This window comes from Prionailurus bengalensis, chromosome A1, assembly GCF_016509475.1.
Source record: "Prionailurus bengalensis isolate Pbe53 chromosome A1, Fcat_Pben_1.1_paternal_pri, whole genome shotgun sequence".
In the NCBI taxonomy this organism is placed as follows: domain Eukaryota; kingdom Metazoa; phylum Chordata; class Mammalia; order Carnivora; family Felidae; genus Prionailurus; species Prionailurus bengalensis.
In genome coordinates, this window is record NC_057343.1 from 64,414,085 (window position 1) to 64,426,386 (window position 12,302).

The following is a 12,302-nucleotide window of genomic DNA, read 5'->3' on the forward strand; positions in this document are numbered from 1 at the left end:
AAAACCCAAGCTATAATTTGAGAGCTGTATTTGAGAAATATAAATATTATTTTGTAGTAAATAAAATTTCCCTAGAATAAAATAGATTATGACTTCAAGGATAGAGGTTTATATGTAAAGTCTATTGATTAATTAAAGTTCAAGGGGAAATTTGTTTTCATGCAGGTAGCTTCCAGTTTCTTTATAATACTCTGTGTAGTGGGGTGAATATGGTGGCCCTAGGAACCTAGTGGTGGTACTAGTAACCTAGTATAGTCTGAAATTCAGAGGTTCTTTCTCTCTGATTTTATTATGGTATCTATTAGTAAGAAGTACCTAAGTGTTTCATTTGGATGATACGTTGGTAGTCTTAGATTATTGTATCTTGCGCCTAATTTTAAAGTATTTATGATGCAGTTGATAGTTTTATATCTGAAATTTAATTACTGTTGGTGTCAATTACATTTAAAAAATACCAAAACAGGCTGTATAAGATTTTGGGAACTTTTAGGATTTAGTGATGTCTAATACAAGTTTGGTTAAATGAAATTTATACCCTAAACAATTTCACGTCATTTTTTTGTCTCTAATAGTATTTAATTTATTAGTACTCAGATAATAACATTTTACTTTCATATATTGATAGGAAACAGCAAAGGGAGACAGAAAATCAGTACAAAATGATGATTATCAGCTATCATAAATCCATGAAAGATAGCTTGTCTCTTACTAAGAAGAATTTAATTTTGAAATGTGTGCCTGAGAAATAGAAGTTGGTATAACATTTCATAATTCATATAACAGTATGTGCAGTTGAGGTAGTTAGAAGCGATCATTTTAAATTTGACAGTTACCTTGAAGAAAATGAGGATAATTACTTAAACAAACCAAAGGTTTGTTATTACTTGCTTTGAATTTTTAATTCAAAAATTTTAAACCATAAAAACAGAGCTTTTGCTATAATTAAGATATTGATCTTTTCTTGGTAAGATTAGGGAGGGGTTAGGAGAAAAGAAATCATGTAAGGAATGTACTATTTTTTTTACATGGGGGGAAGTTTACTTTTAATACAATTTTTATCAGGTAATCAACATTTGTCGAAGTGATAGCCTTCAGAACACCAATGGTTTTGCATGTATAGTCACTAGTTTCTCATGTGCAAATATTTTGCAGGTTCATACAGCTGCTTATCTTATAAAATATCTTGAAACCTGTGATTACCTGGCTAAACTGACAAGCACAAATACATGCCTTGCCGACTGAAGTTAGGCGGAAGATTGATTGATATCCATTCTTTAATGAGTTCTTGCTTTTTCTAAACATGTTCGTATTTTATTTATGGCAGGGATCTGATAAACATTCTTCGTTGGCTACCATACAAAGCATGACGTTGCCTTATTAAAATAATGTTAACGATTGTTATCCATAAGGTATCAGAAATACAATATCTGCATCAGGAAATTAATTACCTATAAGTAATGATAACACAATAAGGTCTCTAAGATATATATTTATTTTGACTTCGTTATTTAGGTTCAGAAATATAGATCTCAAATTTAGACATTATCTATAATTATAAAGCCAAATAAATGGTAGAGATTAACTTATAAATAGTTTGTGGCTCAGCAATTGAAATGAGATAGTGCAATCACAAAAGGTTTAATCATTTTGAATTGATTCTACAGATGTCTCTATTTTCTAAATCCCCTGTAAGCCTCTTACCTACCATGAAAGGTTAGCCCCATAAACCTGGCACATAAAATCAATCATATGACTTCTTTTCGTTCTGAGATTTCAAAGATTAAGACCTTCACTGTAGAGGAAAAGTGCTATACAGAAGCTGCCTGTACATAAAGCAGCAGTCAGCAGTGGTATTCAGTGTCACCCAAATATTTGATGAAAATTTACACACAAAAATACCAGTGCTACTTACTTTCACATTTGCTGCCAGAACCAGGAAGGGAGGCCCAGAAATTATTTGAAAGTACAATTTGTTGTCAAAAAAGAGGTTCATTGATGAATAAATGTAATGTCCTTCCCAGACTTTTTTACCCAGGATGGCAACATATTTACCAGAGCCAAAAACACACAGTGTTTTGCCTCCTAGATTTTAGGAGACTCAAAACTCTGGAAATTGAAGGAATTTTAATATACAATCACCTAACCAGATCATACAAAAAAAGTAGCAAACAAGCAAACAAACAAAACACCTATTACTACTGTTATTGCTAAACCACCACCACCACCACCACCACCACCACCAACATGGTCCCCATTCTCAGTCTTAAAACTCTAGCAAAGATGGTGACATGTTAAAAAGAGAAAGTCCCTGATCAAGTGTTTTTCTCATTTCGTATAAATTTTGAAGTTCTTATGTCTTGACCCAGTGAAGTTATCAAAGACTTCTCAGACCACTTGAAGTGATTTGTAATGCATTCCAGGGTCAGATTCCAAATATTTGTCCCCCAGAAATTATGTGAGCACACATCAAAATACCATACTTTTGATGTGCATCTGAAACAAATTCTGTGTTCTAAATAAAGTAAAATTAATACCAACTAGTAGGGCATGACATGAATTTCAAATAAGAAATGTTGGTAGAGTCTGGAGAAATTATTTCCTAATGACATACTGTGTGTAGATTTAATAACACTTATTTTTAATATTTCATATGTTGAACACATAGAGAATTGGAATCTTGTTAATCATCATTTTAAAACATCTTTATAGAATGTAAATAATGTCAGTGCTTGCCTTTTCTCCATTTTAATGAAAAGCAAGTTTTACTTGGGGAGTGAGTATCCCTATTAAGTTGCTGTCATCCATTACCAGACCTGCTTAGAAGAAATCAGCACAGATGGTGGGTCTGCTACTTCTCTAACAAAAAATTGGCCCTTTTGGGGGGGGTGTGTTTTATTCCCTTTTTCTAGTTGAAATGCAAGCAATTTTTTAAGTTGAGAAACCTCTATAGGGATCCTTGAAATGTTTTATCCGTTACTTGTACATTAGAAGGAAAATGTGATTAATGGTTTATTAAAATTTCATAATAAAAAACTCAAACTCTTTGTTAGAAAAATATTTATTTATTTAGAAACCATATTTTTGCATACAAAGGCAAGGCTGTAGGGAGTAAGTTTTTATATCAATCTAGGCTCCTAAATTACTAATTTAGTGATGACACTACCATTTAGACCATGTTAAAAATACCTGCGTGGATCTTTTATTTATACATGGTTCAGAGACAATTTGTCTATTGTATACATATTATGGAAAAAAGAACAAGGAGGTTTTTAATGTGTTTTATTTAGGTTGAAAATACACGCATATAGTAAAATATTCAAACCCTAACTCTACAATTCGGCATTTTTTGTTTTTGTTTTTTTTATTTATACAAAATGAGCATTGTTATGTAACCAGGTCCCAAATCAAGAAACATATTACTAGAACTCCAGGGAGCCCCTTCAACCTTCTAGACCGTATCTTCTAGAGTAGCAGTTATGGTGATTTAGAACATTATTGACTCATTTTTAAACTTTTATAGACGGGGTAATAGAATATGTTCCATACCTTGCTTTTTTCATTCCACATTTAGCTTATATAAGATTTTGAGTATAGTTGTCATTCATTCATTCTCATTGCTGTATCATATATCATTATATAAATATATGACCATTTATTTTCCCATGTTAATGTTTAAGAACATTGAGATTGTGTCCAGTTTGGGGCTATTTTGAGTAGTACTTCCCTGAGTGTTCTTATACCTGTCTTTTGGTAAACATTGTTGAGTATATCCTCTGGGCCATGGGATATGTTAGCTTTAAAATACATGTCAAGTAGTGGTTTACATTGGTTTATACTCTCACCCACCAGAAGAGGCTCCAGTTCCTCCTGGTATCATCTGTCTTTTTCATTTAAACCATTCTGGTATGTATGAACACCATTGCATTGTGGTTCTCCTTAACCTTACAAAAACAGAAAAGAAGAACTTATTTTTAAAACTTATATTTCACTTGAAGTATCTTAAATGGCCTGGTGCAGACTTTTTCCTTATTTAAATAATAAATAAGAATAGTGATCCTGAACTATTCTATAAGACACTAGTTTGGAATGAGATTCTTGATCAATTGTATTTGTGATAACATTTATCTGTGTTATCAACAGTGACAGTTAAGAATAAAAAATGAGATATTCTTCAGATTAAAATAACATGACATTCCTACATCTTTTTTTAATGTTATTTTTGAGAGAGAGACAGAGCATAAGTGGGAGAGGAGCAGAGAGAGAGGGAAACACTGAATGTAAAGCAGGCTCCAGGCTCCAAGCCATCAGTCCAGAGCCTGATGCATGGCTTGAACCCACGAACCATAAACCAAGTAACAGTTTACAGTTGATCATTGAAGAATGTGGAGGTTATGAGCATAATCAAAAATCAACATATGACTTTTGACTTTCCCCAAACTACAAATAGCCTACTGTTGACCAGAAGCCTTACCAATAACATAAGCAGTCACTTAACATATATTTTGTATATTATATGTATTACATACTAACTATACTTACAGTAAAGTAAGCTAGAGAAAAGAAAATAAAAATGTTATTAAGAAAATAATTAGGAAGCAAAAATATATTTATAATATTGTATTTATTGAAAAAAAATTTATGTATTAGTGGACTGAGGGAAGTCCAAACGTGTGTTGTTCAAGAATTTACTGTATTTAAAATTAAGATACAAGACTAACTTTCCATTACTCACTTTGTCTGTGTTTCTAGAGAAATAGGAAAATATTTTTTTTAATTAAAAAAATTTTTTTTTTATTTTTGAGAGAGAGAGAGAGAGAAAGAGAGAGAGAGAGAGAGAGAGAGAGAGAGAGAGAGAGAGAGAGAGAGCATGAGCAGAGGAAGGGGAGAGAGAGAGAGAGAGAGAGAGAGAGAGAGGAGACAGAGATCCTGAAGCAGGCTCCAGGCTCCAAGCTGGATGCAGAGCCCGATGCAGGGCTTGAACTCACAAACTGTGAGATCATGACCTGAGCCGAAGTCAGATGCTTAACTGACTGAGCCAGCCAGGTGCCCCCAAACAGGAAAATCTTAGAGCACACTTGAAGTCTATTAGTTTCTTTTCACTCCACCAGCTGGTAATATACAACTGTTCTTTGGGATATTTGAGGAAAATAGTACATTCTTTCCTAATTATAAATAGTAAAACTTTTGAAAATGCTGTAGTTACAGAAAAAAAGAAGAAATGATTAAAACAAACAAACAAACACTTTGCACCAAGCTAATTGTATCCCAATTTATCTTAGTTGATTTCAGGAGTTTTCATTAATAATTTTTGAGTGATTGTATTTTGGACCTCATGTTCCCTGGATTCATACCCTTGCTGCACACTCAACAAAATGTTGGGAAATGTTTTTCTTTTGGGAAAGTTACTTAACCTATTCAGATCCTAGATCCTCAATCTATAGAGTAGGAATACTTACAGTATAAAAATTATATGATGTATTAATCTGGGTTCTCCAAGAAGCAGATGCCAAAAAGGGATTAAACACAAGAGGATTTATTAAGGGAAATATCTATTGGAGTAAATGGGGTGGACACTGAGTAAAGCTGGAAAAGCTGTTAGTCATGAAGCACGTATGACCCAGAGTGAAGGGGATGTTAAAAAGGTTGAGTGAAAGCATTCTACCATGTAGTGTAGCCTAAGAAAGGTTAACAAGGGTTTCAGGGAATCCTGAGACAAACTTGGTCACCAGAGGAGCCCTGTGTCTTCTAATGATGGCCCTGCTTATTAGCTCTGCTGCACTCAGTCACTGGTTGGGGGCAGATGCAGAAATAGATTTCAGAGCAAAGCCCATGTACCTTTAGGCAATTAAACTTCCAGTACTTTGAGGTCTATAGGCACATTCTCATGACCACAACAAATGATTATCATGTGAATAAAGTGACAAACTACAAAGGAAGTATTTAAAACAATGCCTGAATGATAAACATGCATTTGTCTATTTATGTGTTCATATTACTCATTATTGTTAATAGTACATTAATAAAGGAGCCACATGTTCAATCTGCTTGAAATATTTTGAAGAAAAATATAATAGTGCTATCGAGGAGTTAAGAAAAGCTTAATATTTAGATTTTACTCAATTCCTCCTAAGTAAAAAATACTATTACACATTAATAGATTTGTGGGCTTGGTTTCCTTCTACCACTGGTTATTGGCACATATTGACAGTGTCTAATGTATACTGGAATGCATAACTCTGTACCTTCTATTTCTGCCTGAAGAAGTGGGTTCAAGGTTGTTTTAAAATAAAAAAGATTTATTAATATCATTATTTTTGTCACGTCCAATTGATATTATCAATATGAAAAAGTTCCATCATTTTTGTTTACATTTTTTTTAAGTTTATTTATTTATTTTGAGAGAGAGAGCAAGAGTGAGCATGTGTACAGCAGGGTAGGGGCAGACAGGAAGAGAGACAGAATCCCAAGCAGGCTCTGCACCATCAATGCACATCATCTCCTGAGCAGAGATCAAGAGTCGGACACTCAACTGACTGTACCACCCAGGTGCCCCCCACAATTCCATCATTTAATTGGAAGGATCTAGTTAAGAATTGTTTGATCCACTTTTATGAACTGGTCATTGTGTATGCAAAATTTGGGGTGAAGCTGGATATTCCTTGAAAATTCTTTTGTGTCGCCATATTGTCAACAGTGGACTCTCTTTTCATCTTTTCAAAGAGATTCCATTGCTGTAGAAAAATACAGATGGTTCATATGGATAGTTGTGATAGTCTGCTCAAATAGAGGGAAGAAAAATTATATTAAACATATGAAAATGTTTGTTGAAAAGTCTCTGAGACCACTTTATTATGACTTTTATTTAAACAAACAAATTGCTCAGAGGAAAGTCTTAAGTGGAGAGAGTATGGAATGTTCAGGGTGTGACCTCCTATCTCTTACTTTTCCCCATTTGTGCTCTTTGCAAATAGAAACCTAGTTATTCTTCACTGTGTGTGTCATTCATATGCCTTTGCCATTTCTCCTGCTGGGATGTCATCCTTTGCTCTGGAGTTTGCGTTAACTATGTCATCTAGGACCTATTCTTTCCGTAATACTTCAAGGGCTAACACAACCTCTAACTTCTTTAGTGTTTCCCCAAGTGTCTTAGTCAAGATGGACTTCTCTGAATGCTCAGTGTTTACTACCTGTGTTATTCCTCCTTCTCACTTGACATACACAGTTCCTTCTAGCTATCCCCATAGCATGCTAAACCTCTCCTTCATTCCTAGGATCATGACTGATGAATCTAAACATGTGTATGCTTACTAAGTTGATACTGTGTGATTATCATTTTGGGAAGATAGTAATTTGCAATGACTTTAACCACCTATACAATCACCCCATTACATACAACACAATTTACTAGACCCTTGTTTAGGTATACATTGGTGAAAGCTGATTGTGTTTTGTCTACTTGCAAAATATTTTGTCAGTTTAGTTGTTTATAATGTTTGTAATTTTGACTTGTGTGGTAAAATATATGTATATGTATTTTATATAAATATATTTGTATATGAATACATATTTAATGTAAATACATATTTATATATACATATATATGTTTTATGTAAATACGTATTTAATTACATTTAATTATATATATAATTTCCTGATCCAATATGTAAAATATATTGTTGGGACTCATTTGTATATTATATAAAATGAAGTAAGTTGACTCAGATAATATGGATGCAGACATATGTGTCATTCAGCAAGACTTGGTAACAAAGTGAAATGTGTATTAGCTTTCTTTAGTATATTGATAAGTGATGTTAAAACACAATCTTTGGTTGGGTCTTTTGAGAGAAAAAACATTAGAGTAGTCTATATTTACATGCTAAGCATTTACCAAAAAAAAAATACTGTAGCTGTGCCAGGGTATATTGTCATGTACCCTTAAAGGAACAATATTCTGAACTCAAATATGTTCAAATAGTTATGGCAGATCATATTGTGACCAGGTTACTAACTCATATATCTTCCACTTTTCATTTTGTTAGCTATACTCAGCGTGTGGTTGGAAATGGAATCAAAGCCCAATCTGGAAATCCCGAAGTCAAAGTCAGAGGAACTGATCCTGTGATAAATCAAATTATTGATAAACTAAAGCACGTTATTCAGGTAAGTGACTGAAACTCTATTTATTGGTATAATCAATGGTAAATAATAAGTGGCCACTTTCCATTACATGTGATAAATCTGTTAATCCTAATAGTCCTATCTAAGAGTGAGTATTGGAATAAATTATTTGTATCTAGAGTTTTAGAAATATTCGAGCGATTTTCATACAGAATCAATGTACAGTAGTATTTCAATGGAGGGCAGTCTGTATCTGTGAAAAGGAGACATAGCCTCAGCATTTTAATATGTGATGAAAATCTCAGGATAAGCTTCATCCCAGTGAATAAGCTTTAGACATGGAGTCTTCTGTGACAATTAGAGGAAACAAAGAACAAGTAAGTCATTTGCAGGCAACTCTCTGAGCCTTGCTGTGAAGATTTTTGTTCCATTTTCTATAAAAGTTATCGTAAATGAATAATATGCATTTTTGGTATTTATTTTCTGTATCACGTTTTACATGTTACCTTATAATCTATTTATAATCTATAATCTGGTGGTTTATGAAATACTTCTGTTTTATCTTTAATAATATGTCATCAAGTGAGTATATACTGCTGTTTTTAACATATAGCATATGAAGCATGAGAATTTCTATCAAAAGAACACTTCACTGAACTAATCTTTTAGTTAGAATCAAATATTATGTTACATGCTGTGAAGGCCACCCTCCATTCTTCATTTGTTGGAGTTTGGGGTAAAAAGGACTATTTTCTAGTTATTAGTCTTTTTATAACAATCTGTACATATATTTTCATTTTTCCTAAGTAGAACCTTGGATGGATAGTTGATTCTTATTTCTAATAACTAACATAACAAACTTAAAGTACTGACTCTATTAATATTCAAATATTCTAGAGTCACTGGTATGCTTTTCATAGTTGCTCTGCAAAACCTAAGTTTATGTAGGGTCTGTTCTTAGGATTCCATTTTTATCAAAGTCTGTATCTTCATCAAAGGAAATTCAAGGAGGATATCAGGGTCTGTGTCCAACATTTATCCCGTCCAGGAGGCAATAATGGTATTTTGCTTATTCTATGACTGGTGCTTTGGGGAAACAGAGCTCTCAGCCTGGATGGCAGAACTGAAAGTTAAGTTCCATTGAGAAAAGTATAAGAGAAAAGTGGTGTCACATCTACTAGTGAGTTAAACCTCACAGCCTTCCCTCAGAGAGACACTTCCCAGATAAAGTAAGTCCTTTATGCTGTTACTATGCCAAGTGTTCAGACATTTCTTGGACCTCAGTGGTCGTGGGATTGTGTCAGGAGCTAAAGTGACACTGAAGGAGGTATTGTAGTGAGCAGTATCAACTAGACCATAGCCTGAGGCAGAATGGCTGAGATCAAGATGGACAAACCCTGTTGTCCTCAGAAGCAGTGATATTAAGCCCAATAGTAAATGTCGCTCAGGCATTCAAAAGGAGGAATTTTTGGAAACTTGATTTTTCATAAAAAAAAACAAAGAAGACCTCCAGGTGAAATTAGTCCTGACTCAGTGAGAACCAAATGGGGATTCAGGAAAATTTAGGGTATTATTTTAATTCTTGAATTTCCAGTGGCTCCATAAACAATTTATTAAGAACTCGACACATAATTGTTGAGGTTTCCCAGGAAAGAGACGCTGGGACAGAGATATCTGTGCAGGAGATTTCTGGCAGCGTGACGTTATAATCAGTAAAAAGACCAGAAGGAGTGGTGCCTTAAAGAGAGAGCAGTTGAACTTTATTGTGGTTGTAATGGAAGCCTCATCTGAATCCAGTAGGAATTCTGGAGGCTTTCAGCCTTTCAGTTTGGCCTGCGTTGGATGAGGAATTGGATCATTGGACCAGTAATTGGATGAAGGCTACGAGGGTGGAGGTGGGTGGTATGTTAACTCAGCTCTGAATCACCAGCGGCCAACAATATAACCTGTGGCTGAAGGAACTAATGCCTTGGTCTAGCCAGCATTTCCTAGCATCATGAACCGTAATAAGGTGTGCAGATCTAGATTATTCAGAAATTCGAGTGTTCACTGGTCATAAAATCAAAAGAGCTTTAAGATGAGCTGGTTTCTCTCCTTGGGATATAGCAAAATTTTAGCGGTCTCCGAAGTGGGGTAAGCAGTCTCCAGAGAGTGTACAGGCTACACCACTGGGGGACAGGAAGGAAAAATAAAACCTCAGTGTATATTTATTCTGCCTCATTATGTTAATTTATTTGGTCGTAGGAAGGCGGGTAACATATGTAAGAGGGCAATGGCACATGGCTATAGTGTAGAAGTATGTAGATATATATGTCAAGTAGGTGTGCATTCAATACATACATGATGAAAACCTGTTATAAGTAAAAGGGACGGAGCTGCTATATAGGAAACAGTATACAGACATAAGTAACCATATTCTCGAGGAAATAAGTAGATATTCAAAATATAAAGGTTTATAAAAACTCTTAGGAAACCGGTTCACGGATATGTTGTCCATTCAGCCTAACATCCCCATCTTCTTGTTTCATAGGTTTAAAGCCATATCCTTTTCAAGATGGCAGAGGGAAATAATCCCACTTTTTGTTTATCTCCTGTGTTAAATTGAGTCCCATTCTTTCATCTTTACATTTGTGAAGATCTCCAGTTATTCATACTTAAGTTTTGTTCTAGAACTAGAAGAGAATATCATATAAAATGCTCTTTTTGAGGTCTGTCTTTTTAAAGTCTACTAGGATGATGATTGAAATTTAGATTTTTATTGAAGATAGCAGAAAGTCATATTTTGTACAGGTGGCATGAAAATATTCGCACTTAATGTCTTAGAACACGTTCTTTCCTAAGGCAGCTCTCCTGGAGATGAAGGAACATTTTTGTTTTCGCTAGACTTATGACTATTGATAATATGTGTGTGCCCTGGCAACTATCAAGGGACAGTTATAAAGACCTGACAAAGTGTCAGGTCTGAAGAGTTTCAGAAAATTGTCTTCTATAAGTGATAACTTTTTAATTTTGGAGTAGTGTGAGACAAAGGGAGGAAGTAGAAGTAGGAATATATTTCAAAATCTAATCTATGGATTTATATCATCACTTATTTCTGTTTGGCTAGAACTCAATCTATTTGTTATTGCGATGGATATTAAGCACATTTAACAGTTAAAATGACATCTCTCATCATATGGATAAGTAAATGTTCCTCTTGTCCTTTACCTTCTATGTAAGTATGTGGAAATAAACCAGCCATATTTATTAGTAAGTTGGCTCCATACAATTAGCCTCCAAACACCTTTCTTTTGGCCTGTCATTGAACTGTACCGCCTTTCCTACCCTGTAACCTCTATAATTAGAGTCACTAACTAGACAAGTGGATAGGAATTTTACTTTAAGAAATGGTACTTTTTAAACATCTTAATAGCAAGTGCAATAACTATAGCTGACAAATGTTATAAAGAAAACAAAACAGGATGAGGTAGGAAAAGGTACTTCAGAAGCATGTGTTTTGGGAGGCCATTAAAAGGAGGATATTTGGGTTGGTGTTAAAGAAGGAAAAGAAAAGAATCAGGAAAATCTGAGGAACTGTGTTTGGCGCAAAAGGAATAGCGCATACAAAGAACCTGTGGCAGAAATAAGTTTATTGTATTCAAAGAACAAACAGAAGCCCATGTGGCCAGAACAGAGTGAGTGAAAGGGTAAGAGATAGAGATTCTGAATTAAGATTTGATAGTTCCAGCAGGGAGTTCAGATTTTATCCTAAGTGGGATGGGAAGCCAAAGACTGTAGGCAGAGCATGATATAATATAATTAATGTTTTATAAGGGTAGTTTTGGCTTCACTTTGGAAATGGACCAAAAGTAGAAGAAGAACAAACATAGAGGAAGAAAGTAACAAAACAAAAGATTGTGGCGATTGGGACTAGAATAGGAAGAATGGCTAATATGAGAAGCAGGGAGATTTAGACAAATAGGAGAAGGAGAGTTACTCAAGATTTGTTGATGGATTGGAAATGGGATTGAGAGGGAGAGAGCAAGGATGAAAACTACGTTGGGTGGGATGATAGTGTGATTCAGCGAAACAAGGAATTCTGAAAGTGGAACAAGTCTGGGGTTTAGTTGTTGGAGTTAATTGGAAATTATGGCTCTGTTACATTTGAAATACATCAGACTCTCAAGGGGAACATCCAGGAT

The 12,302-nt window shown here is 34.5% G+C and overlaps 1 protein-coding gene across 1 annotated transcript in view; it reads left to right on the forward strand.

Annotated features, from left to right (window-relative positions):
* LOC122478826 (glypican-5-like) overlaps window positions 1–12,302 on the forward strand; it is a 1,039,221-nt gene that overhangs the window by 67,854 nt on the left and 959,065 nt on the right. Inside the window, exon 2 of the mRNA XM_043572524.1 lies at window positions 8,043–8,163. Within this exon, the coding sequence (XP_043428459.1) occupies window positions 8,043–8,163 (121 nt within the window). The remainder of the gene's footprint in view (window positions 1–8,042; window positions 8,164–12,302) is intronic.